The 19321-nt window shown below is 41.7% G+C and overlaps 4 protein-coding genes across 4 annotated transcripts; 2 read left to right on the plus strand and 2 right to left on the minus strand.

Annotated features, from left to right (window-relative positions):
- Nucleotides 1-182: 182 nt before the first annotated feature.
- On the plus strand, nucleotides 183-4752 carry acaa2 (acetyl-CoA acyltransferase 2). Its single transcript, XM_030781964.1, has 10 exons — nucleotides 183-258; nucleotides 1194-1360; nucleotides 1936-2064; nucleotides 2337-2453; nucleotides 2739-2886; nucleotides 2984-3159; nucleotides 3392-3521; nucleotides 3629-3699; nucleotides 3816-3970; nucleotides 4623-4752. Exons 1-10 carry the CDS (start codon nucleotides 243-245, stop codon nucleotides 4705-4707), a joined length of 1194 nt encoding a protein of 397 aa, XP_030637824.1. The 5' UTR covers nucleotides 183-242; the 3' UTR covers nucleotides 4708-4752.
- A 1385-nt stretch (nucleotides 4753-6137) lies between these two features.
- Nucleotides 6138-9817, plus strand: rpl6 (ribosomal protein L6). Its single transcript, XM_030772135.1, has 7 exons — nucleotides 6138-6173; nucleotides 7238-7387; nucleotides 7603-7701; nucleotides 7866-8009; nucleotides 8775-8823; nucleotides 9267-9451; nucleotides 9628-9817. Exons 2-7 carry the CDS (start codon nucleotides 7238-7240, stop codon nucleotides 9778-9780), a joined length of 780 nt encoding a protein of 259 aa, XP_030627995.1. The 5' UTR covers nucleotides 6138-6173; the 3' UTR covers nucleotides 9781-9817.
- A 1100-nt stretch (nucleotides 9818-10917) lies between these two features.
- dynll1 (dynein, light chain, LC8-type 1) lies at nucleotides 10918-12881 on the minus strand. The gene is made up of 3 exons (XM_030775223.1): nucleotides 12803-12881; nucleotides 11637-11775; nucleotides 10918-11282 (listed from the first exon to the last, which is right to left on the minus strand). The coding sequence occupies exons 2-3, from the start codon at nucleotides 11766-11768 to the stop codon at nucleotides 11145-11147; spliced, it is 270 nt and encodes an 89-aa protein (XP_030631083.1). The 5' UTR covers nucleotides 11769-11775; nucleotides 12803-12881; the 3' UTR covers nucleotides 10918-11144.
- A 2276-nt stretch (nucleotides 12882-15157) lies between these two features.
- polb (polymerase (DNA directed), beta) lies at nucleotides 15158-19059 on the minus strand. Its single transcript, XM_030781679.1, has 14 exons — nucleotides 18946-19059; nucleotides 18261-18318; nucleotides 18045-18111; nucleotides 17827-17901; nucleotides 17666-17724; nucleotides 17498-17547; nucleotides 17335-17386; nucleotides 17115-17169; nucleotides 16718-16790; nucleotides 16468-16538; nucleotides 16166-16252; nucleotides 16000-16067; nucleotides 15713-15852; nucleotides 15158-15526 (listed from the first exon to the last, which is right to left on the minus strand). The coding sequence occupies exons 1-14, from the start codon at nucleotides 19004-19006 to the stop codon at nucleotides 15432-15434; spliced, it is 1011 nt and encodes a 336-aa protein (XP_030637539.1). The 5' UTR covers nucleotides 19007-19059; the 3' UTR covers nucleotides 15158-15431.
- Nucleotides 19060-19321: the final 262 nt, after the last annotated feature.

The raw sequence follows: 19321 nt of genomic DNA on the forward strand, positions 1-19321 counted from the left end.
CGTGACTTCCTTTTCAGAATCATACTGAATTTAGACGTTGTATTGGTAGACATGCCAAATTTAATTTTGAGAAATATTTTTGTTGAATGTTGTTTTGCGATTGTTGAAATGAACGCTATGTAGGTGAAAGGTCGAGGGGGGCTGGTATTGTCAGTGTTCAAAAGTGCCTAACTCACAGAGGACAGGTTGTAGTCACCTGCTAACGTTGCCGACCTTCGTTAACTTAACGCGAGTTCACCAGTATGTCTCTATTAAGAGGTAAACATTCCTTTCCGCATTTTGCATGCTACAAAAAAATCCAAAGTTTCTTACATGTTTAAAATTTCGGGTTCCCCAACTTTGACTGACGCTAATGGTAATAGCTTGGTAGGAGCCTCCGTAAATGTCCATTCTTCTGTTCAAACTTAAGCAAAATCGCGTCCTCGAACGTATATTCATTTTCAGTGTTAAAAAATTTCCAGCGATTTCTGATGTACAAAAGTGCACATTTTCAGAAATCTCTTGAAAAACTTGAAGGTAATGATTTATGTATTAGACAAGTTACGTTGACTCTTAATTAAAATATCCATTCATCCCGAGGAGTAAGGGATGTGTATTTCAAACAAAGTATTGGATAACATATTTAGGAATGGAAATCTTCCTGGCATTCACTCGTATTCGTCTGACGGGTGTGATGCATTACAAGTAAGCAGAGAATAGAAAAGTAGGGTAAAGGTGACAGATGTCATGTAACCTTTTATGACTTACACTGTACATGACAACTGGGCTACAGTATGTCAGCTGTTTTTAACTAGTAGAATAAACTGAATTGGTTAAGTATAATAACATATATTTTCAATACGAAAGCTAAGATTTGACAAACTACCTCACCAGCTTAGAGACAGTTATATAAACAAACACTGAACACCTGTTAAGTACAATCATTTTTAATCATTACTGTTGTAATCAAATCGTTGATTGACTCTGGTATAGTAACACCATAATAATCAAACATCAAAATGTTCTTCCTTCATCCATCCAACAGGTTCATCCTTTAATTTACCCACTCTCTAGTCTATCTATTCAGTCATCCATCCATTCTGATTTCTCATCCACTCGCCAATCCATCCATCTTTAGTTCGTGTATCCACTCGTCCATTCACGGATTTATTCCTTTGTTCCCTGTCCCTGGCTTTTGTTCGATCGTTTTGCAGGTGTGTTTATCGTGTCGGCCACGCGGACGCCGTTTGGTACGTACGGCGGTGTCCTTAAAGACCACAGCGCCACCGATCTGGCAGAACACGCCGCCAAAGCTGCGCTCGCCGCCGGGAATGTGGCCCCAGAGCTGGTCAACACTGTTATTATGGGAAACGTCATGCAGGTGAGCACCTGTCTCTGTTACCTTTACCACATGCTACTGACTCCCCAGTCCTGACCTGACAGTTATAATGTGATGTTTTTCTGGGTGACTTAAATGGACATTGTGTACAGTGACTTACATGGACATCTTGTACAGTGGGAATACTTCACACTCCTTTTTTTACAGTCCTGAATTTTGATAACACTTTAGCTAAAATAGAAAATATACATACATATAAAATATATTTATGCAAAATATACATGTACAATTTTTCTAACTCTTACCAAGACAAATTACACATAATCTTTTCAAATGATGAGAATATTTAGTTTTTAATTTAATCCACAGAGAGTAGTAGGGTCACGCCTCCCTGTCATACTATCAGGTGTGACTCATTGGAAGATTACTGCTGGTTCTGGATTGGTGTTCTCTGCGTCTGCTCATGTCACTGTGACCCTGGGCAAACAGTGAGAACTCCCGAGAGATCGCCAGCTCAGGAGAGACTGCTGCCAACAAAAAGTACACAAAGCAGAACCAATCACATGTGCTTTTCTCTTTTTTCTTGTCTCTCCCTTTCTCTCTTTCTCCTTTCTCAGAGTTCTGCGGATGCTCCCTACATTGCGCGTCACGTAGGCCTGCGTTGTGGCGTTCCCATCCCAGTGCCTGCACTGACTGTCAACCGCCTCTGTGGGTCAGGCTTTCAGGCTATTATCAGTGGAGCACAGGCAAGAGCTTGACTAGGGAGAGCACACTCACACACACACACACACACACACACACACACACACACGCTTTTGAGTAATAATAAAAGCCATTGCAGGTCTGCACACAAAGGCATGTGAATAACTAATGATATTTTTCTGCTTGCGAGAAAATTAGGTTCTCAATTTGATGGATACAGCTTTTCTCTTTTTGAGTTTTTGTTGTTTTGTGTTTTCATGCGTTGGACTGTGCGTAAACAGTTGTTTGTTTGTTTGTTTGTTTGTTTGTTTTGTAGGAGATCTGTCTGAGAGAGGCTGAGGTGGCACTGTGTGGAGGCTCAGAGAGCATGAGCCAGGCCCCCTACGCCGTGCGCAACATTCGCTTCGGAACCAAGTTCGGCTTCGACCTCAAGGTACAGTCAGCACCGGGATCGAATAGAGTTTGGAAGAGTTGTTTCCTCTAGTAGAGGCTCATGGGACCTGTAGGCAGGAACTGGTCGCGAAAATGTCTTCCTAGTGGTTGTATCTTAATTGTGATCATGCAAAAAAGTATGAAAATCATTTATTATAAAACAATCATAATTTCATAATCATCATAATCATAATTTGCAAAATCCACATCGCCGATGAAGTTTTAGGAGAACTGGTGGGTGTGCTGTTGTATAGATTTCTCATATAAACTCCTGTTTTTGGATTAGCTGGAGGACACGCTGTGGGCGGGGCTAACGGACTTGCACGTGAAGATTCCGATGGGCATCACGGCGGAAAACCTGGCAGAGAAATACCAGATCACCAGAGAGGACTGCGACCAGTACGCCCACCAGACCCAGCAGAGATGGAAAGCAGGTCACTGTTCACTCTGCATGGTGTTACACCCACACACACACATACAGACAGATTTTTCTCACCTCTCTCTCTCTCTCTCTCTCTCTCCATCCTGTAGCTCACGAGGGGGGGCACTTCACTGCCGAGATCGCGCCCATCGATGTAAAGGCGAAAAAGGGCAAGGTGCCAATGACGCACGACGAGCACCCGCGTCCCCAGACCACCCTGGAGCAGATGGCGAAACTGCCACCTGTCTTCAAAAAAGGAGGCACAGTCACTGCTGCGAATGCCTCTGTGAGTACCAGGACGCAAACAAACGCAGAATGCTCACTCTGTGAGGAAAGAGGCTGGCGATATTTACACACACTGCAGGAGAACCTCTCATACCTCTGTATGCCTGGCTATTCCAAAAAAAGTGGTTTTTTGGCTTTATTTTTCTGAACATAGATCTTTTTTTTCTGTTATTTAGTGTTGTTTTTAATCTTTTTCGGCCCGCTTAACGACTAACCGTGAAGTCTGTCCGCAGGGCGTGTCTGACGGTGCCGCCGCCGTGGTGATAGCCAGTGAGGACGCCGTAAAGCAACACAACCTCACCCCATTGGCCAGAATTGTTGCCTATCACGCCTCGGGCTGCGATCCTAGCATCATGGGCATCGGTAAGCAACGGTGCCATCCACCTCCGTCCCCGTCTCTGTCGTTCCATGATTTGCAGTGAGGCGCACGTACGCTGACCTGCTCAAACTGCTTTGTTCTGTCTGTTCAGGCCCTGTTCCTGCCATCACAGAGGCGCTGAAAAAAGCAGGCCTCTCTCTGAAAGACATGGATCTCGTTGAGGTATGTTTTCATGTCTTTTTTTATGACAATTCGTTTGGTTACAGTTTTTCCTATAGAGGAATGATCTCTTTGACTTTGAATGCTGAATATAATGGTATTAAATCCTTTTCTCTCAGGTGAACGAGGCGTTTGCTCCGCAGTACCTGTCGGTGGCCAAGGCTCTCGGTCTGGACCCCGAGAAGAGTAACGTTAATGGGGGAGCCATCGCCATCGGACACCCACTGGGAGCGTCTGGAACTCGCATCACTGCACACCTTGTCCACGAACTCAGGTAAACACACAGAAAATCACACCAGAAAGGATATCTCACAAAGCAAGGCATTAGAGTTTTCCTCAGAAGTAAATATTTAAAAATGAATACTCCAATTTTTTTTTATCTGTGGTGATTACTGAAGGTTGCCCTCTGCTAAGAAACCTTGCTTAATGTAAATTCTCCGTGATTGCACACACAGACACTGTGAACAGTGAATTTGTCTCTGCATTTAACCCATCCATCACACCAGTAGTGAACACACACAACGCAGGAGCAGTGGGCAGCATTCCTCTGCGCCCGGGGAGCGTTAGGGTTAAGTGTCTTGCTCAAGGGCACACAGCCTGGGCATTGAACTGGCAACCCTCCAGTCACAAGCCCGGTTCTCTAACCTTTAGACCACGGCTGCCCGTGAAACCAATTAATGTAATTCTCCAACGAAGTCTGATACATAAACCAAACAAGCATACTAGGTATCCAGTGCTATACCATGCAGTATATGCCATTTTTGAAATATTGTCAGTCAGATGTATAGATGGAGAGATATGATAGTAATGCCGGTAATTCTCTTATGTTCCCAGAACTCTGTATTTGCAGCATCGTCACTGAATCGTTCTTTGTATTGTCAAGTGGCGTAACCTGTTTGTTTTTTTGTGTGTGTGTGTGTTGCTAGGCGACGAGGTGGGAAGTACGCAGTGGGGTCGGCCTGTATCGGTGGAGGACAGGGCATCGCTATCATCCTTGAAAACACACACTGACGAACACACTCACACGAACTTACAATCTCACACACTCACACACACTTTCAGTAACACAGTCACACACGGGTAGCGAGTTGTTTTTTTTTTCTTCAGATCTCATGACATATAGATTTTAACATCCTTCACACACTCTGATTTCTCACTCTCCCGCATAATCACACACTTTTAGAGGGCCATTGAAGCCACCCCAGTGACAATGGCATTTATTCCACTCCATAAATACATAAGGGAAAAAAAAACATGATGGGCAAGGGTGTTCATGAAAACTTTGAGGGATAGTTTCTCTTTGTATAATAATGACTCCTGTCTTGTCACTGCGTATATATATGTTATTAGTTTGATACAGAACTCATGAATGTACTGTGTGTTGTTGAAGATGCGGTTTGTTAAGATGTGGGAGGGGCTTGAGTCATGAGCATTCTGATTGGCTGAGCATTGGAGCTGTCAAGTGCCTGCCTGTACCTCCACCACTCAGTGCCTAAGTTAGCAGCCCACTGTACTGTGCTTCTCCTGCCTTATGGTCAGGTTGACCTGACATGTGAAACGTCCTCCTATGTCTGAAGCATTTTCACTCCAGCCCGACAATGTTATGTCCGCTCTTATACCAGGGTCTAAGTGAAAACTGTAACTTTGACTGGCTTTGAACAGCTTTTTTTGTAAGGAATCATCTCTCAATAAAATTTTGATTCAACTGATTCAGATTCTCTTATAGCAGGGTCTAAGTGAAAACTGTAACTTTGACTGGCTGTGAACAGCTTTTTTTTTTGTAAGGAATCATCTCTCAATAAAATTTTGATGAACAAACCGGTTCAAATTCTCACTACAAGATTTATGGCTTAAACATCATATATATGAAAATGTACATAAATCAATCAATAAATTGATATTAAGTTATTTGTCAGTTATTTATCAATTATTCCTCAGCTTCACTCATGATTCTTTATATCTGCATTAACTGTATATTATGGCCCTCGATGTTCACTCAGAAAAAGCCCATAATATCACACCTTGAGTGGCAGCTCAGGGAGCCACTTTGTTTATGCTTTATAAATCCTCCTGTATAAATCCGTAACCTTTATAAACCTTTATCTAGTTTTTAACGGTTAAAGACACTATTTCGGGGTTAGAGAAGTAGCTAGTTAGATTCGGGTGAAAGAAACAAAGTCTTAAAAATGTAGCTTAAGTGCTGCGTCAGTTTTTTTTTGTTGTTGTTGTTAAATTCTTGCTTTGTGATGCCAGACAGCCTGTTTATTTATGTGATGTATGTCAACTTGACCCCTCCTCAAACGTCCAAGTTTATGAAATATGTTATTGCAATGGCGACATCGTCCAGTAGAGGGAGAACTGTCTGTGCACTTCGTACGTTCCGCATTAGACAATCAAAGAAGAAGACAATGCGCATTTACGTCACGACTATATATACGTCAAATACCCGTATGTCGGCCTTTTTTTCCTAGTTGAAGGTAATAATGGATTCTACTTCTTCTTATGCGAAATGTAATCTGCTATCATCTGTTGGAAAGGATTAACATTTCGGATGTTATAATATATAAATATGTTTGAAACACTGTTTAACTTGAGATATGTGAAGTTTTTTCCTCAATATTTTCACTCTTGCCGTATATATACTGGGGTAGAATTTTGAACCTACCCCGGTAGGTTTTAGTCGCTCTCCTGCCTGCACGTTGGTTCTCGTTTATATATTAGCTGCTGAAACGTGACATTATAATTGACATTTGTGTGCCGTTTGGACGACTTCTTGCTGTGTTGCATTTTCAGGACCACTTAATGTATTCTTTCTCTTTCATATTTTCTCGTTTATTTATATATTTCAGTTTAGCTTGATCGTTATTGCCTAGCTAAGTAAGCTACAAGTATTTGCGCTGGTCACGTTTGTCATTATACGGCCTGATGCTAGTTGCTGTTTTAGCATTAGGTGGTATACACGTTGTGCTGTGGTTTAAACGGAGTACTCCAGACATTGTGGACAGACGCCAGAATATTTTTTACACTTATGTTCTTAATTATTTGGTTTCGTTAACCTGTTGTGGTAGTATACTTGGCTAGCTGTCCAGCGCTGTCCATAATGTTAGCGCTAGTGGTTAGCAGCGCAACTATCCCAAATATACAGTACGCTCAGTTCCATTTTTCAGGACCTATTCGATTAGGAAATTTTTAACATTATGTAAGCATTACTGGGCTTCAGTTGTTACCAACCTTATGAAATGTGGAATGTTAGGTATCTGATGTTGGCGAGAACATGTTTTGCTTTTTCTATAGCCATCCAGATGAAGACGTTCCTGCTAATGGTCCCAGTGTAACCTGTCTGGACTATTCAGCGTTTGCAAAAATGCTATGTCCTGAAATTATTCAGAGGCAGCGATCAGTATTATGTAGTTTCTCATGCAGTTGTCACACAACTTAAGTGGAATGGAAATTTATATTGTGTTGATGACATGTAACATTAAGCCGCTGTGACCTTCCATCTCAAGTACTGATCTGTTTTCATCTTTCCCCTGTCCCGCAGATGGCCGAGGGTGATAAGAAGAAGGTTGCCCGCAAAAAGCATGGCAGCCGTAACCCCGTCCTGGCACGGGGCATCGGCCGCTACTCCCGCTCTGCCATGTTTGCCCGCCGTGCCATGTACAAGAGGAAGACCAAGGCACCCGTGACCAAGGTTGGTAAACGGACATCAAGCAACACTTCCCCCCCGTCCTTAAAAGGGGGACAGAATATGCAAACAGAATGGTGCCTCATAATCATTATTTCAAAGTTGCTTATTCAAACTTCAGGTCACATCTTGTGGTGCACTTATTGTGTTGCAAAAGCTGATTTGGTCCTCTTGAAAAGCCACTTCATGAAGTTTTTTTTTTTTCCCCTTCCTTCTGTTAGATTGAGAAGAAGCTGAAGGAGAGGGCACCCACCACAGTCACCAAAACTGTCGGCGGAGACAAAAACGGAGGCACTCGTGTGGTCCAGCTTCGCAAGATGGTGAGTGTGGGACGCGGTCGGGGGGGTTCGGTCCCGGGTTGTCGGCCTGGGCTCGCGGGCTCGCATTTGGTGTGTAAAGAAACGTACTTCCGCGTGCGGTTCGGTCCCGTTAAGCGGTCGCTCTGAACGTCGTTTCCCCTCTTTGTCCCCCCCCCCCCCCGCAGCCCCGGTACTACCCCACAGAGGACGTCCCCCTGAAGCTGCGCAGCCACGGGAAGAAACCCTTCAGTCAGCACAGAAGGAAACTGCGCTCCTCCATCACCCCTGGCACCGTGCTCATCCTGCTGACCGGACGCCACCGCGGAAAGGTATATACACACACACGCGCGCGCGCAAAATCTCTACCGCCGCGCATGTAACAGACTCTCTGCCACACAGACTGTAACTGGTTAATAATCGGATGGTGCTTTGCATAACTTCAGTCCAGGTCTTTACTGACGTTACTGTGTACTGACTGCAGACGAGAATATACACACACACACTGCCCCTTCTGTTTTCCTTAACGTGCACCACGATGGCACTAAAACACGACAGCTGACACACAGAGCTGTGGATGAGTGCAGTACAGCCAGTCATCCGCTCACACTCGCCTTAATTCAGAATATACACACACGCTCAGAGATTTGTATTGTTCTGTGCCATACGCGTATATATCTTACAAATGCACACGTACTGGTCGACTTCCAACTCTGTTATTGGCTTCCAACACTGGTATTGGCTCTCCTTTGGCAGGCAAACTCGTTGAACCTCAAAGGTGATCTCACGAATTCCTCACCGCCTACACACACCAGAATCAAGTCTGTGTGTGTGTGTGTGAGGGCCTGCATGTGGGGTTTTATGAAGGACTATTGAGAGGGATTCATGCACCAATCCCAGTTGGTTTAGATAAATGCAGTGAACTCATTTTTACAGGCCTGTCATTTAGCTAGGCGACTGATAAATCAGGCTTGTGTACTGTGTGACAGTGTGTTGACGTTCTGTTGTGGTTACTCTCTTGTTTAGTTGGGAGAGCGTAAAGTCCTGCCTAGTTACTAAGACTGCATTCTCTCTCTCTCTCATTCTCTCTCTTCCAGCGCGTGGTCTTCCTCAAGCAGCTGTCTAGCGGCCTCCTGCTGGTCACCGGTAAGTGCTTTTCATGGAGACGTGCGTCTGAAATTCATTTCCCGTCAACCTGGACCGTCCCGGTGAGGGGAGCAAATAACCTCACCTGCACCGGCGGTGAATGTGGCGGGGTCCCAAAAAAAAGCTTGGCAGGATTAGAAGAGATTAGGATTAGATTAACAAAAATGAATTCATGCCTCAGACTCGGCGCGTCCTGCCCAGAACAACCATGGCAAATGTCATTTGGTGACTAAAGACTAAAATATTTATTAATTAAAGGGGTGTGTTATGTGTCTGTACCATGGCGACGTGTACATACTTGGACGTCCCGCCAGCGCGGACCGAACCGGGATTTGATGAAGCGTTGTTTTAAACAACATGGTTTACACTGTGGAGGCGTTTGATTAAAGTTATGTAAATAGATTTTAAGTCCCTCTCTCTCTCTCTCTCTCTCTTCCTTGCAGGTCCACTGGCGATAAACAGAGTACCTCTGCGTAGAGCTCACCAGAAGTTCGTCATCGCAACAGCCACCAAGGTGGACATCTCCAGCATGAAGATCCCCAAGAACCTGACCGACGCTTACTTCAAGAAGAAGAAGCTGAGGAGACCCAAGCACCAGGAGGGAGAGATCTTCGACACCGAGAAAGAGGTAAGATGTTTGGCCTCTCTGTTCTACACAAGGTCATGTGTGTGTGTGTTTGGTTTTTTTTGTTTGTTTTTTCTGAATTTGTGTTGAGGTTTGTGTAGACCTCCTTCCCTCTCAGTTTTCAGACTTTGTGCAATTAAGTGCATGAGCTGAGTTGTGCGTCCTCTTTCTCTCCGCAGAAATACCAGTTGACAGAGCAGCGTAAGGAGGACCAGAAGACAGTGGACTCCCAGCTCCTCCCCCTCATTAAGAAGGTCCCTCAGCTCAAGGGTTACCTCCGCTCCATGTTCTCTCTGGGTAATGGAGTTTACCCCCACAAACTGGTTTTCTAAAGAAAATATAATAAAAACGACACTTTAAGTCCACCTACTCTAGTCTCGCGTGCTTTTTTGTATGTGTGTGAGTGTGTGTATGTGTGTTTACACTGGGGCCGGCTTTGAAAACGAAAGGGTCCACACGTAGAGATGCTGTATATGCAGTGTTCATTTGGCGCGTTAAAGGTATGCCCATAGTAAAACATAATGTCTGAAGTGTCTTGGTTCCTGCGTCATTTGAACTCTTTTGCCAAGGACTTGGATCCAAGGATTTGGCTGTTGTATTTCCCTAGAGTTTTCTGTTTCAGAAGTACGAAGGTGAAGAAATGAGATTTGGCATTGTGATTTTAAAATCTTCCCAATGATTTGAACTCGCTGTTCACGTCACATTATTGTATTGACTTCAGATTATTTGTGTGGGTGGTTTAGATGTGCTGAAGATCTGAACAATCCAGTGCTCATTTTCAGTACTATTGAAGTGATGAAAAGTAGAGGTCCAGTGTCCTACAAGTAAATATCAATAGGAATTGAACTAGACTGTCGGCGATACTACTGAGTAAGCTGCAGCACTAATTGGCCTAAATGTTTGAACAGTTTGTGAGATCACCGCATCATCTAGAGTGAACAATGTGTCACACTGCAACTATTCCATTCATTGAACATTAGCTTGCATCTCTTCATTCTGATGTCATTGCCTGTCTGACAGTAAAGACTGTCATAACTGAAGGAAGCTGTATTAATGATCTGCTCTTAAACCTGAGTGGATCCAAAATGAATTACGAGGAGTCGGCTTCATTGACAAGACTTGAAAAATCACACAGATTTTCTATAAAATCAACACAACAATCGTCCATTTATTGAGCTTCTGTCTTACACGCGGGCACTCTCATGACACTAAAAGGGTGACCCAGCCATTGTGTGCATCTCTCCACAGATTCACTCAAGCCTGTAGTGACATAACATGTCTTCAATTGACATCTTCTAGAAAGAACAACAACAAAAAAAAGCTGGACTGTTTCGCATCACGCCAAGGGCACCCGCCCCGTGCTTGAAATAACAAATAAACTCTTCGCATCCACCCAGACAAACGGACCATTTTCGTTTTAATTTACAAAAAAAAAAAAATGAAGTGACATAAAACGTTCAACTGTTTTATAGAAAACGAAAATAAATAACGTGTTTCTTTTAGACGTCTCTTCGAACCCTTACAAAGTCATTTCAAAAACAAACAAACAAAAAAAGAGGAACAAAAGGAAAGAAAAAAAATTAAAAAGCAGCTGAGAGAAGGCAGGTCCCAGAGCAGGAATGATTAGCCTTTCATTTCTGTAGTCAGTCTGTATTTTTAATGGTCAGTTATTAATGCTGAGACCATGCTGTGTGCTTCAGCCAGACTTGAAAAGCAGAATAGCCACTTGGCCCAAGTAGAAATAGATGAAATGTTTGGTTTCGTGGGTCACATAGCTGCCAAAGTTCCTGCCAACGATGCAGTGCCAAGTTGGGTTGTACTTTTTGTCAAACTCCTGGTGAGAGAGAGAGAGAGAGGGAGAGAGAGAGAACATGTTGATACATAGAGGAGATTTAGTGGCTGATTTTACACATGCTGTTATAATTATTTCGTAGTGACTCACTGATGTTTAAAACAATTATTCCTCATTACCGGTTCACGGACACGGTAAACCCATTTTCCCAAGAAATACAATGGGTGCATTAAGGTGTGTAGCTTGCAAGTCATAGGAAAACACAGTATCGCCCTGCTCTGGTTGCACAATCTCACGTCTCCTCGCTTGCTGTCGTTAAGCTCTCTTGATGATATAGGCGTTTCTGATACAGTCTGTGTGTGCGTGTACTATGTCTGGGTGTGAAAGTTGTCTTGCCTTCTTGATGTAAGCGGCAATGTCCTTCTCAATGTTGTATTTCTCCAGAGCCTGAGTGGCACACTCGACAGCATCCTGCTGCATCTCCTCGGACATGTCCGCATTTTTGATCACTGCTTTACGATCAGACATGACTGCTCTGCAAGGACAAGCACAGATGATGTCAAAAACACACGATCTGAATGCGCACTGTTTTACCTAACAACTACGGCCTTTGTCGGTTGTTTCTCTGTATATTGCTCTAATTTAAACTTGCTTGGTCTCAAGAAAAAAAAAACATTCCACTGTTATCGCACGATACATTTGACTAAAAACGCCACTAGACGTGTTTAAGGGACCTCCTGACTAGTCAACGGCCGTTCCTGGCAGCATCTTCCCAAATGCACCAGCTTCCAAGCAGCGGCCACTGTGCAAGCAGCAGCAGTTACATAACACGAGCACATGCGATGCTGGAGAGCCTTTATTCCATCTTTGTTGCATAATAATCTTCCCCCATCACGTAGCCTTCTATGCCTACCGCTATTAACGTGGTTTCTATGGACATCTCAATGGTCTCGCTACGCTCTCATGCTTAGGTGGGGAGCTATTTTTACAATACCTAAAATACAATTCAGATCGGTTTGTTTCCAATGAGGATCCACACCACAACTCATATTCAACTAATCAGATACAATATGTAGTGTACCTGAAGATGTGTACGGTTAACCACCGATTGGTCACCTATTGAATACTACTAACGGTTAAGGAAGCCACCTCACATTAAACTTGATGCAATTGTTCCGTTAAAACGATCACAACTGTGTGAAAATTCTACAGAGTAACACACTCATCGCCCCTCATCGTTAAAGTAGGCGTTAATTGATAAGTTTGCTTGCTACGCAGTTTCGTTAAGAGACCCATCTGTTTTGGAAACAGTAAGTGTAAGGCTAGTATCAAATCTAAAAAAAAAAAAAGGTAACTTGCTCACAGCAGGTTTAATTATGGAACAGAATAAGATGGCTTGTTAGGTTTCCATTTGACAACACATCAGTTGCTTCCACACTTCATATATAAACACCAAACTTTTCCATTCATTCAAATAAGGAAAAGTTCTCTTGTTATTCAAGAAAGTAACTGTAAGAGTATGCATAATATTCAATACACAATATTACTGACAACATATTTACCTGATTTTTAAGCGTTTGCTCTCTTCTAGTAGCTCTGCAACTCTTGGTCGTTTGGAAGCAACTCCCGCTAAGTGGTTGATCAAGAGTAATGTGGGTGTGTAACTGGCGCAGAAGCCTATCGGTCTTCTAGCCCATTGGTTATAGACGATCTACAGAGATCTACGATTGGTTAGATTCCTCAGTGTGTCTCTGGTATTTCTTCCAGCATTTTATTTCAAACCATAATGCCTTGCGTTTAGACGCTATGCAGTTTCCATAACAACAGTATCCAGTGGTTGCCACTCGGTAGAAGAATTTTGCTAGTGTTTAAGGCGTACGTCTCGAAATGTGTTGATGAAATCCCATAAGAATTGGAAGACTTTGTCTGATAAGCCTTGTTTCTTTAATCTCATAATGCTTATTCATGTTATAAATATCACTTGAGTCTTACAAAGAGAAACAGAAACAGATAAATTTGCGCTGACTTGGTTCGACCCTGGTGAATTTGTGCATGTCCTGTGACTGGGGCAACGGGAGTATTTCAGCGAGATCTACCGATTCTGTTCTGTTGCCGACTTAAATTTCTTGCTTGTCAGCATCTGGAAAACCCCGACCACAGATGCGCGACATGGACATTTGCAAAAACTTTGAAAAACAAGTTTTCATCACTGCACTGGTTCCAAGCTACATACTGTGACCACGAGTATGAGGTATGCGAGAATTGCTGACCTCAGTAATAATAAAATTAATAATAATAATAATGATAATAATATAAGTTTATTCAGAGCCCGATATCACTATTTATAGTCTCAAAGGGCTTTACATGTCTATAACAAAGTCAAATGAAAATTATATTATCCATAAGTTCGAGAAAATAGATAAGTCTTTAGTCTGGTTTTAAAGGTATGGAGAAAGGGGGAGCGGTAGGAAAAGGCTCGGTTGCCAGCGGATTTCTTTTTAACTCTTGGAACGACTAATAGTCCAGAATCTTGAGAGCGCAGGGTGCGAGGAGGGTGGGGGGTTACAGGGTGTAATTAAGTCAGACATGTAGGAAGGCGCAAGTCCATGTAAAATTCTATATGTTAGTAAGAGAACCTTAAAATCTGCCCTTGCATGAATTGGGAGCCAATGAAGGGAAGCCAGGACAGGTGTAATGTGATCAAACTTCCTAGGTCTGGTCAGAATGCTGGCAGGCCAGAGTACAGAACATTTCAGTAATCGAGGGGAGACGTGACGAAAGCGTGAACAATGGTCTCTGCATCAGCCATGCTTAAAAAGGGCCTAATTTTAGCGATATTACGAAGGTCATAAAAGGCAGTTTTGGTTGTGTTTTTGATATGAGTGACTAGCGAGAAACTAAAGTCAAAAATCACACCAAGGTTTTGTGCTGTAGAGTTTTGAGAGATGATGCAGTTGTCAAAATTTAGGGTAAGATCACTGAAAGGATGCGAGGGAAGGGTAATAATCTAAAAGTTATGTGTACAAGTGGGACTAATAGTCTTGCCTGATATGTGTTAAGTTGTGATGCACTGGTAAGACTGTTGAATACTTATATGGCGCACGAACATAAAGACAAAAATATCGAACGTTGCAACCTGGATTGGCACGCGTATTTTCCCTTAGGAAAAAAAAAAGAGAGACCCCTTCAAAAACCTTTTTAATTTTCCACATTCATTGACTTCACAGAGAAGCACATGATAAATGCATGTTGTTTTTTTTCCATTTAAAAATTTCTTTTGGAAATCCTGAAATCCATTATGTTTCCTCTCTCACAAACCAGTTGATAATTCCATTACATAATTTGTTGACTGAATACAGTTTTATATTTTTAAATACAATAATTCCAAAATGCAAATCCCATTCAACACAGATGCAAAGAAAATAAAAATTAAAGAAAGTACATGTAATAAAAGTTGAGAGGGTCACAGTTTCTTGTTTTGTCAGAGAATAAAACACATTGTCCAGCACACCTGCATTTAATCACAATACAGTAAGCACCAAAGTCTTTGAAGAAGAAACTTCACTACCTTGAATAATATATGACTTCACCATGTACACATAACTTAGATTACTCCCCTGCCTTAGCCCTGTTCACATCCTGTTTTATGAAGTCAAGTGAACTTACATTGAGTCATTCAGTATCAAACAGAAACAAAAAAAAGCTATAAATACTTTAGTGATACTTCTGCCAAGGAACCCTTTGGCAACAAATCCTGAAGCACCATCTCAGCTCCTTATAGAATGCTGATAGAAGATCTGTTCTCTTATTACATAACATGCATAATCTGCTAATATTGAGTAACTGACCATCTAATTTGATGTCAGCTGTGATGTCAGTGCAGAGAATTGTCCAATCATTGAAAACCCTTTCTGCGTATTATTTCAGTGTATGAAACACTATAGTAAGGTAAGTGTTCTTTAAGATGGCTTTATGACTAATTCTAATAAAATGTCCTCGGCACTTATAAATAAAAAACACATTGTCTCCTTTTTCCCTTTATATGTCTCTATCCTCAGTAAAAAGCACAATCATGACCTATTTGAAGATATATACATACTGTATGTATGTATATATAAAGCGCACTCACACACGCACACACACTTATGTAAGGTCTGAATTTGCTTTATGTTAGAGTCCCCCATCACTGTTTCACTCGCTGCGGTCCTTCGGCTCTCTGTATTTCCACTGGATATAGTCAAAAATGTCCTTTTCACTATCAACCGGCAACGGCTCCCCTGGCATACCTACAACAGCACAGAAAACGGTTACTACGGCAACAACATCCTTGAACGGATTATCACAAAAAAAACATGTACAACACAACAGCTGACATTAGAATATATCATCCAGGGGAAAACAGGCTTGTATCTCCTGTCATATCCCACGTCTACTTAAAAATATCTCTATTTGAATATTTCATTAGTGCTCACCGGTGACCCCTATTGGACGAATGGTGTACTCGTTGAGGGTAAAGCCTTTCTCTAATGCATGAGCTCTCATGTTCTTGTTGAATACGTCACTACCAGTGAAGTACAGCACACCACAGTAATATTGATCCTTTGGGATAAGCCTACAAATAGATAGAAAGAGAGAGAACATTAATAATTACTCTCCGTACATATAAAGAATATTGCAGCGAATCCAGAAGCACGAGGGAGAATGAGCTGACTGCTATGGCAGTCGAGGGCAAATGTGAAAAGGTCACACTTGTTCAAACCTGATGTCAATGCGACGATGAAAATAGTCCTCCTCTTCATCCTCTCCTTTCTGCACCTGACACACACCCTGGGAAATGACAAACAAAGAAAACATTCACACTTCCACTCTAAACTATGTGTAAAAATTGATGGAGGAGGGGAAGGGGGTAGGGGGATCATTCTTACCATGTACTTGGTGTCTCCTTTGGAAAGGGTGTCTGTGACAAAGCCTATGGACTCCAAGTGATCCACAACAGCATGAAGAAGCTTTGGCTAAACAGTCAAAGATCGAGAGAAAGACAAGTCACAGTAAAACAAATCCAGTGAGACCACCACTCGGCACTGCACATGAGGAAAGACTGAAATATATAAATGAAATACTGCCTGCCCTGTCATTGCACCAGACACTAGTAAATCAAAGTGTCAATTTATATTCACTTTGACACTATGTACAGTGGAATCTGTTTAGTCTTGTTGGTTCCGTATACCTGTTTCTCAGACTGTGAGGTGTAGTCTGGATGGGTCAGAAGGATATCAATATCACCACTCGACTCTGCACCTGATAACGAGAATGAAGAGAGCAACCTGTTATACACAGTCCTTAACAGTAATTAATTACACGTTATCATTCAAAAGCGTTGTGAGACTAAGATATTTTTTTAACGTTATACTTGTATAATATGAATAACGTGTCATTGAATTCTAATCAATCAATTAGAACTGTGTAATTGCTCTGACCTCTCCTGTAGCTCCCACAGATGGTGCCAATGTACTCTGTGTCCACTTTCTCTAGCTCCTTCTGTATCAGAGCCTGACCGAAGCAACGCATCCATTTCAACTACTCAGTCAACACACTGAAATCCAGCCTGTCAATCTTATCTCTTCAACCAACAAAGCATAGTACTTCGGGACTCTGCAACATGTCAAGGTCTTTATTTCTATCATGTTACAACTGGGTCATTTGTGTAAAACCCTTCAATTTTAATATTGTCTTTTCTGTCGTAAGTTAGAAAGAACAGTAAGACACAATACAGAAAGATATAAATTGTGAACTACCTAGAACATGTTGCTCAAATATTTTTTTTCCCTCAGCTAAAACAAAATGTGGATGTCAAACACACAGATCCACTCTTACCTCCATTTTCTGCATCTCAGAACGAGGAATTCTCTTCTCAAACTCTTCAAAATACCTTTAAATACAGAAAAAGAATCAAAGCCGTTATTAGAGTAGTCACAAAGCTCAAATTCATATCAGCAATACACAGACAGAAGTGACATATGGCTATCGCAGAACATTTTGAAAGAGCAGAATTTGACAAAAGTTGCAAGGATTTCTCAAACACATTCACACTTACTTAAGACCGATCTGTTGATGATGGTTGAGTTTGTGTTCAATCTTTTTCAAATCTAAAAAAAAAAAAAGTAAAATATAGAAAAAACATTCCATACTTGAGAAAGCAAAGGGATCAAACTGACTGTTAAGTGGAGGACTGAACATATAACAATGTGTGAACAAACCTTCCAAAGTCTTGACTCCTTCTTCATAAAACTTTCTGGCAGCAGCCGGGCTAGAGAGAGTAAGAGAGGAAGGGAGAGAACCAGAGAATGAGACAAACAAACACAGCGTTTGTATGGTAAAGTGTAATGAAAAAACATGTCTGTTAAACACAATGTAAGGCCACTGACCCAATTCCAGTCACTCTGGTTAAAAAGTTGATTGAGGAGCTAGTGTCATCACTGCGAATCTATAAAAGGCAAATAAAGCTCCGTTATGTCTTATGGAAAACAATGGAGTTTATTTCTTTAAACAACCGTCTCAGTCCATGGATATGGTTCCCGTTAATCACCTTTTCCAGTTTACGCAGTTTTCCAGTGGCTAAAAATTCATCAATCTTCTCTGCAATTTTTGCACCGACCCCATCCTAAAAGTTACAGGTAGAGAAAGATCATTAAATGTCGTTCGCCCGCTCTCAGGAGGGTCACTGACCCTTCCATGACCTCAGAATAGTGTAGAGTTTGGAATTTTTCATTTCAACACCCATACAGAAAAGAACTGTTCATTTACCAGTTTCTTAGCCTCCGTACCACTTTTGATCTTCTGTGGATATTTGCCAATCACCGCAGCCGCTTTCCTAAATCAATCAATCAGTCAATCAATCAATCTTTAAATCAATCAATCATTCAATCAATCAATAACCATGAGACTGCAACTGAAGTAATAAGGAATCTTTTCAGAAAGTAATCTGACATACTTCCAGATCATTTGAAACTGTTAACCGACCTGTATGCGTTATACTTGTGGATAGCCCTGTTGACATTTTTCTCATAATTGGCCAATTCTGGAAGGAGGAGGGACAGAATCTGAGTCAAACAAACCTCAATGGGAAAACAACCCCAGAGCAGCTAAAGACATTACAGATTCAATAAAAGTACCGTTCAAATTATAAACCAGATCTAATTCATTACCAAAGATGATGTACTGACAAAAGAGCTCGGTCAACGCCAGCGGCATTCTAACCAATGAGTGAACGAGCTACGGGGATTTAAACCAAAATAGTTTTCATAAAACAAAAGACTAACAATGAGGAAGCACTTCTGAGATATATCAGCGGATGTTAAGATGACTGACATTATGTTAAGCGAACAAGTATCAAAAGCGGCTTATATACTTAATGATACTTGGTTAATTTAACAGATATCAATAGCTCTAAATGTGTCGGCTGAGTGCCTGCTGATCAGGACAAGTCTAGGCATAGGACTACAGATAAGGGTGATCTGAGAACACAGGTGCAAATAAGGCAAGGCAGGCTTTTTTTTTATCACCAAAAAAGATAAAATTATGACCAGAAAGTTGTTGCCGTCTGTAATTACAGATTTACAGTTGGTAGACTGCCTTTCATACTGGATGTTGGTCAGCTAGCTAAAATGGCTAACAAAGTTAGCTGTACTGTCATAGCGGATCTTACCGATTAGAAAGTCTGTGATCCCCTCGTTCAACGTTTCTTGTGGTGCTTTGCGTTTGCTCATTTTTCTGGCTTTGAGAGTTTTCTCAAATACACTCGAGCAATAACCACAAAATTAAAAACCGTCAACTCTGCAGGACAATGCGCTTCCAAACAAGGAACTATGGGGGGGCAGGGCCAGTGTATCACGTGACATTTTTATTGCTGACGTTTCAGTATAGTAAATCAAACCACGCTGCGTGATAAATGAAAACAATGGCGACAAGAATTACAGTATTACAAACAATACATACGACAAATATGATGGATGATGACCATCTAGAATTACACACAAATCATTATAATGGGTTTAGAAGCGTATAATATCACGCTTACTGAC

This window comes from Chanos chanos, chromosome 1 (genome assembly GCF_902362185.1).
Source record: "Chanos chanos chromosome 1, fChaCha1.1, whole genome shotgun sequence".
Lineage (NCBI taxonomy): Eukaryota > Metazoa > Chordata > Actinopteri > Gonorynchiformes > Chanidae > Chanos > Chanos chanos.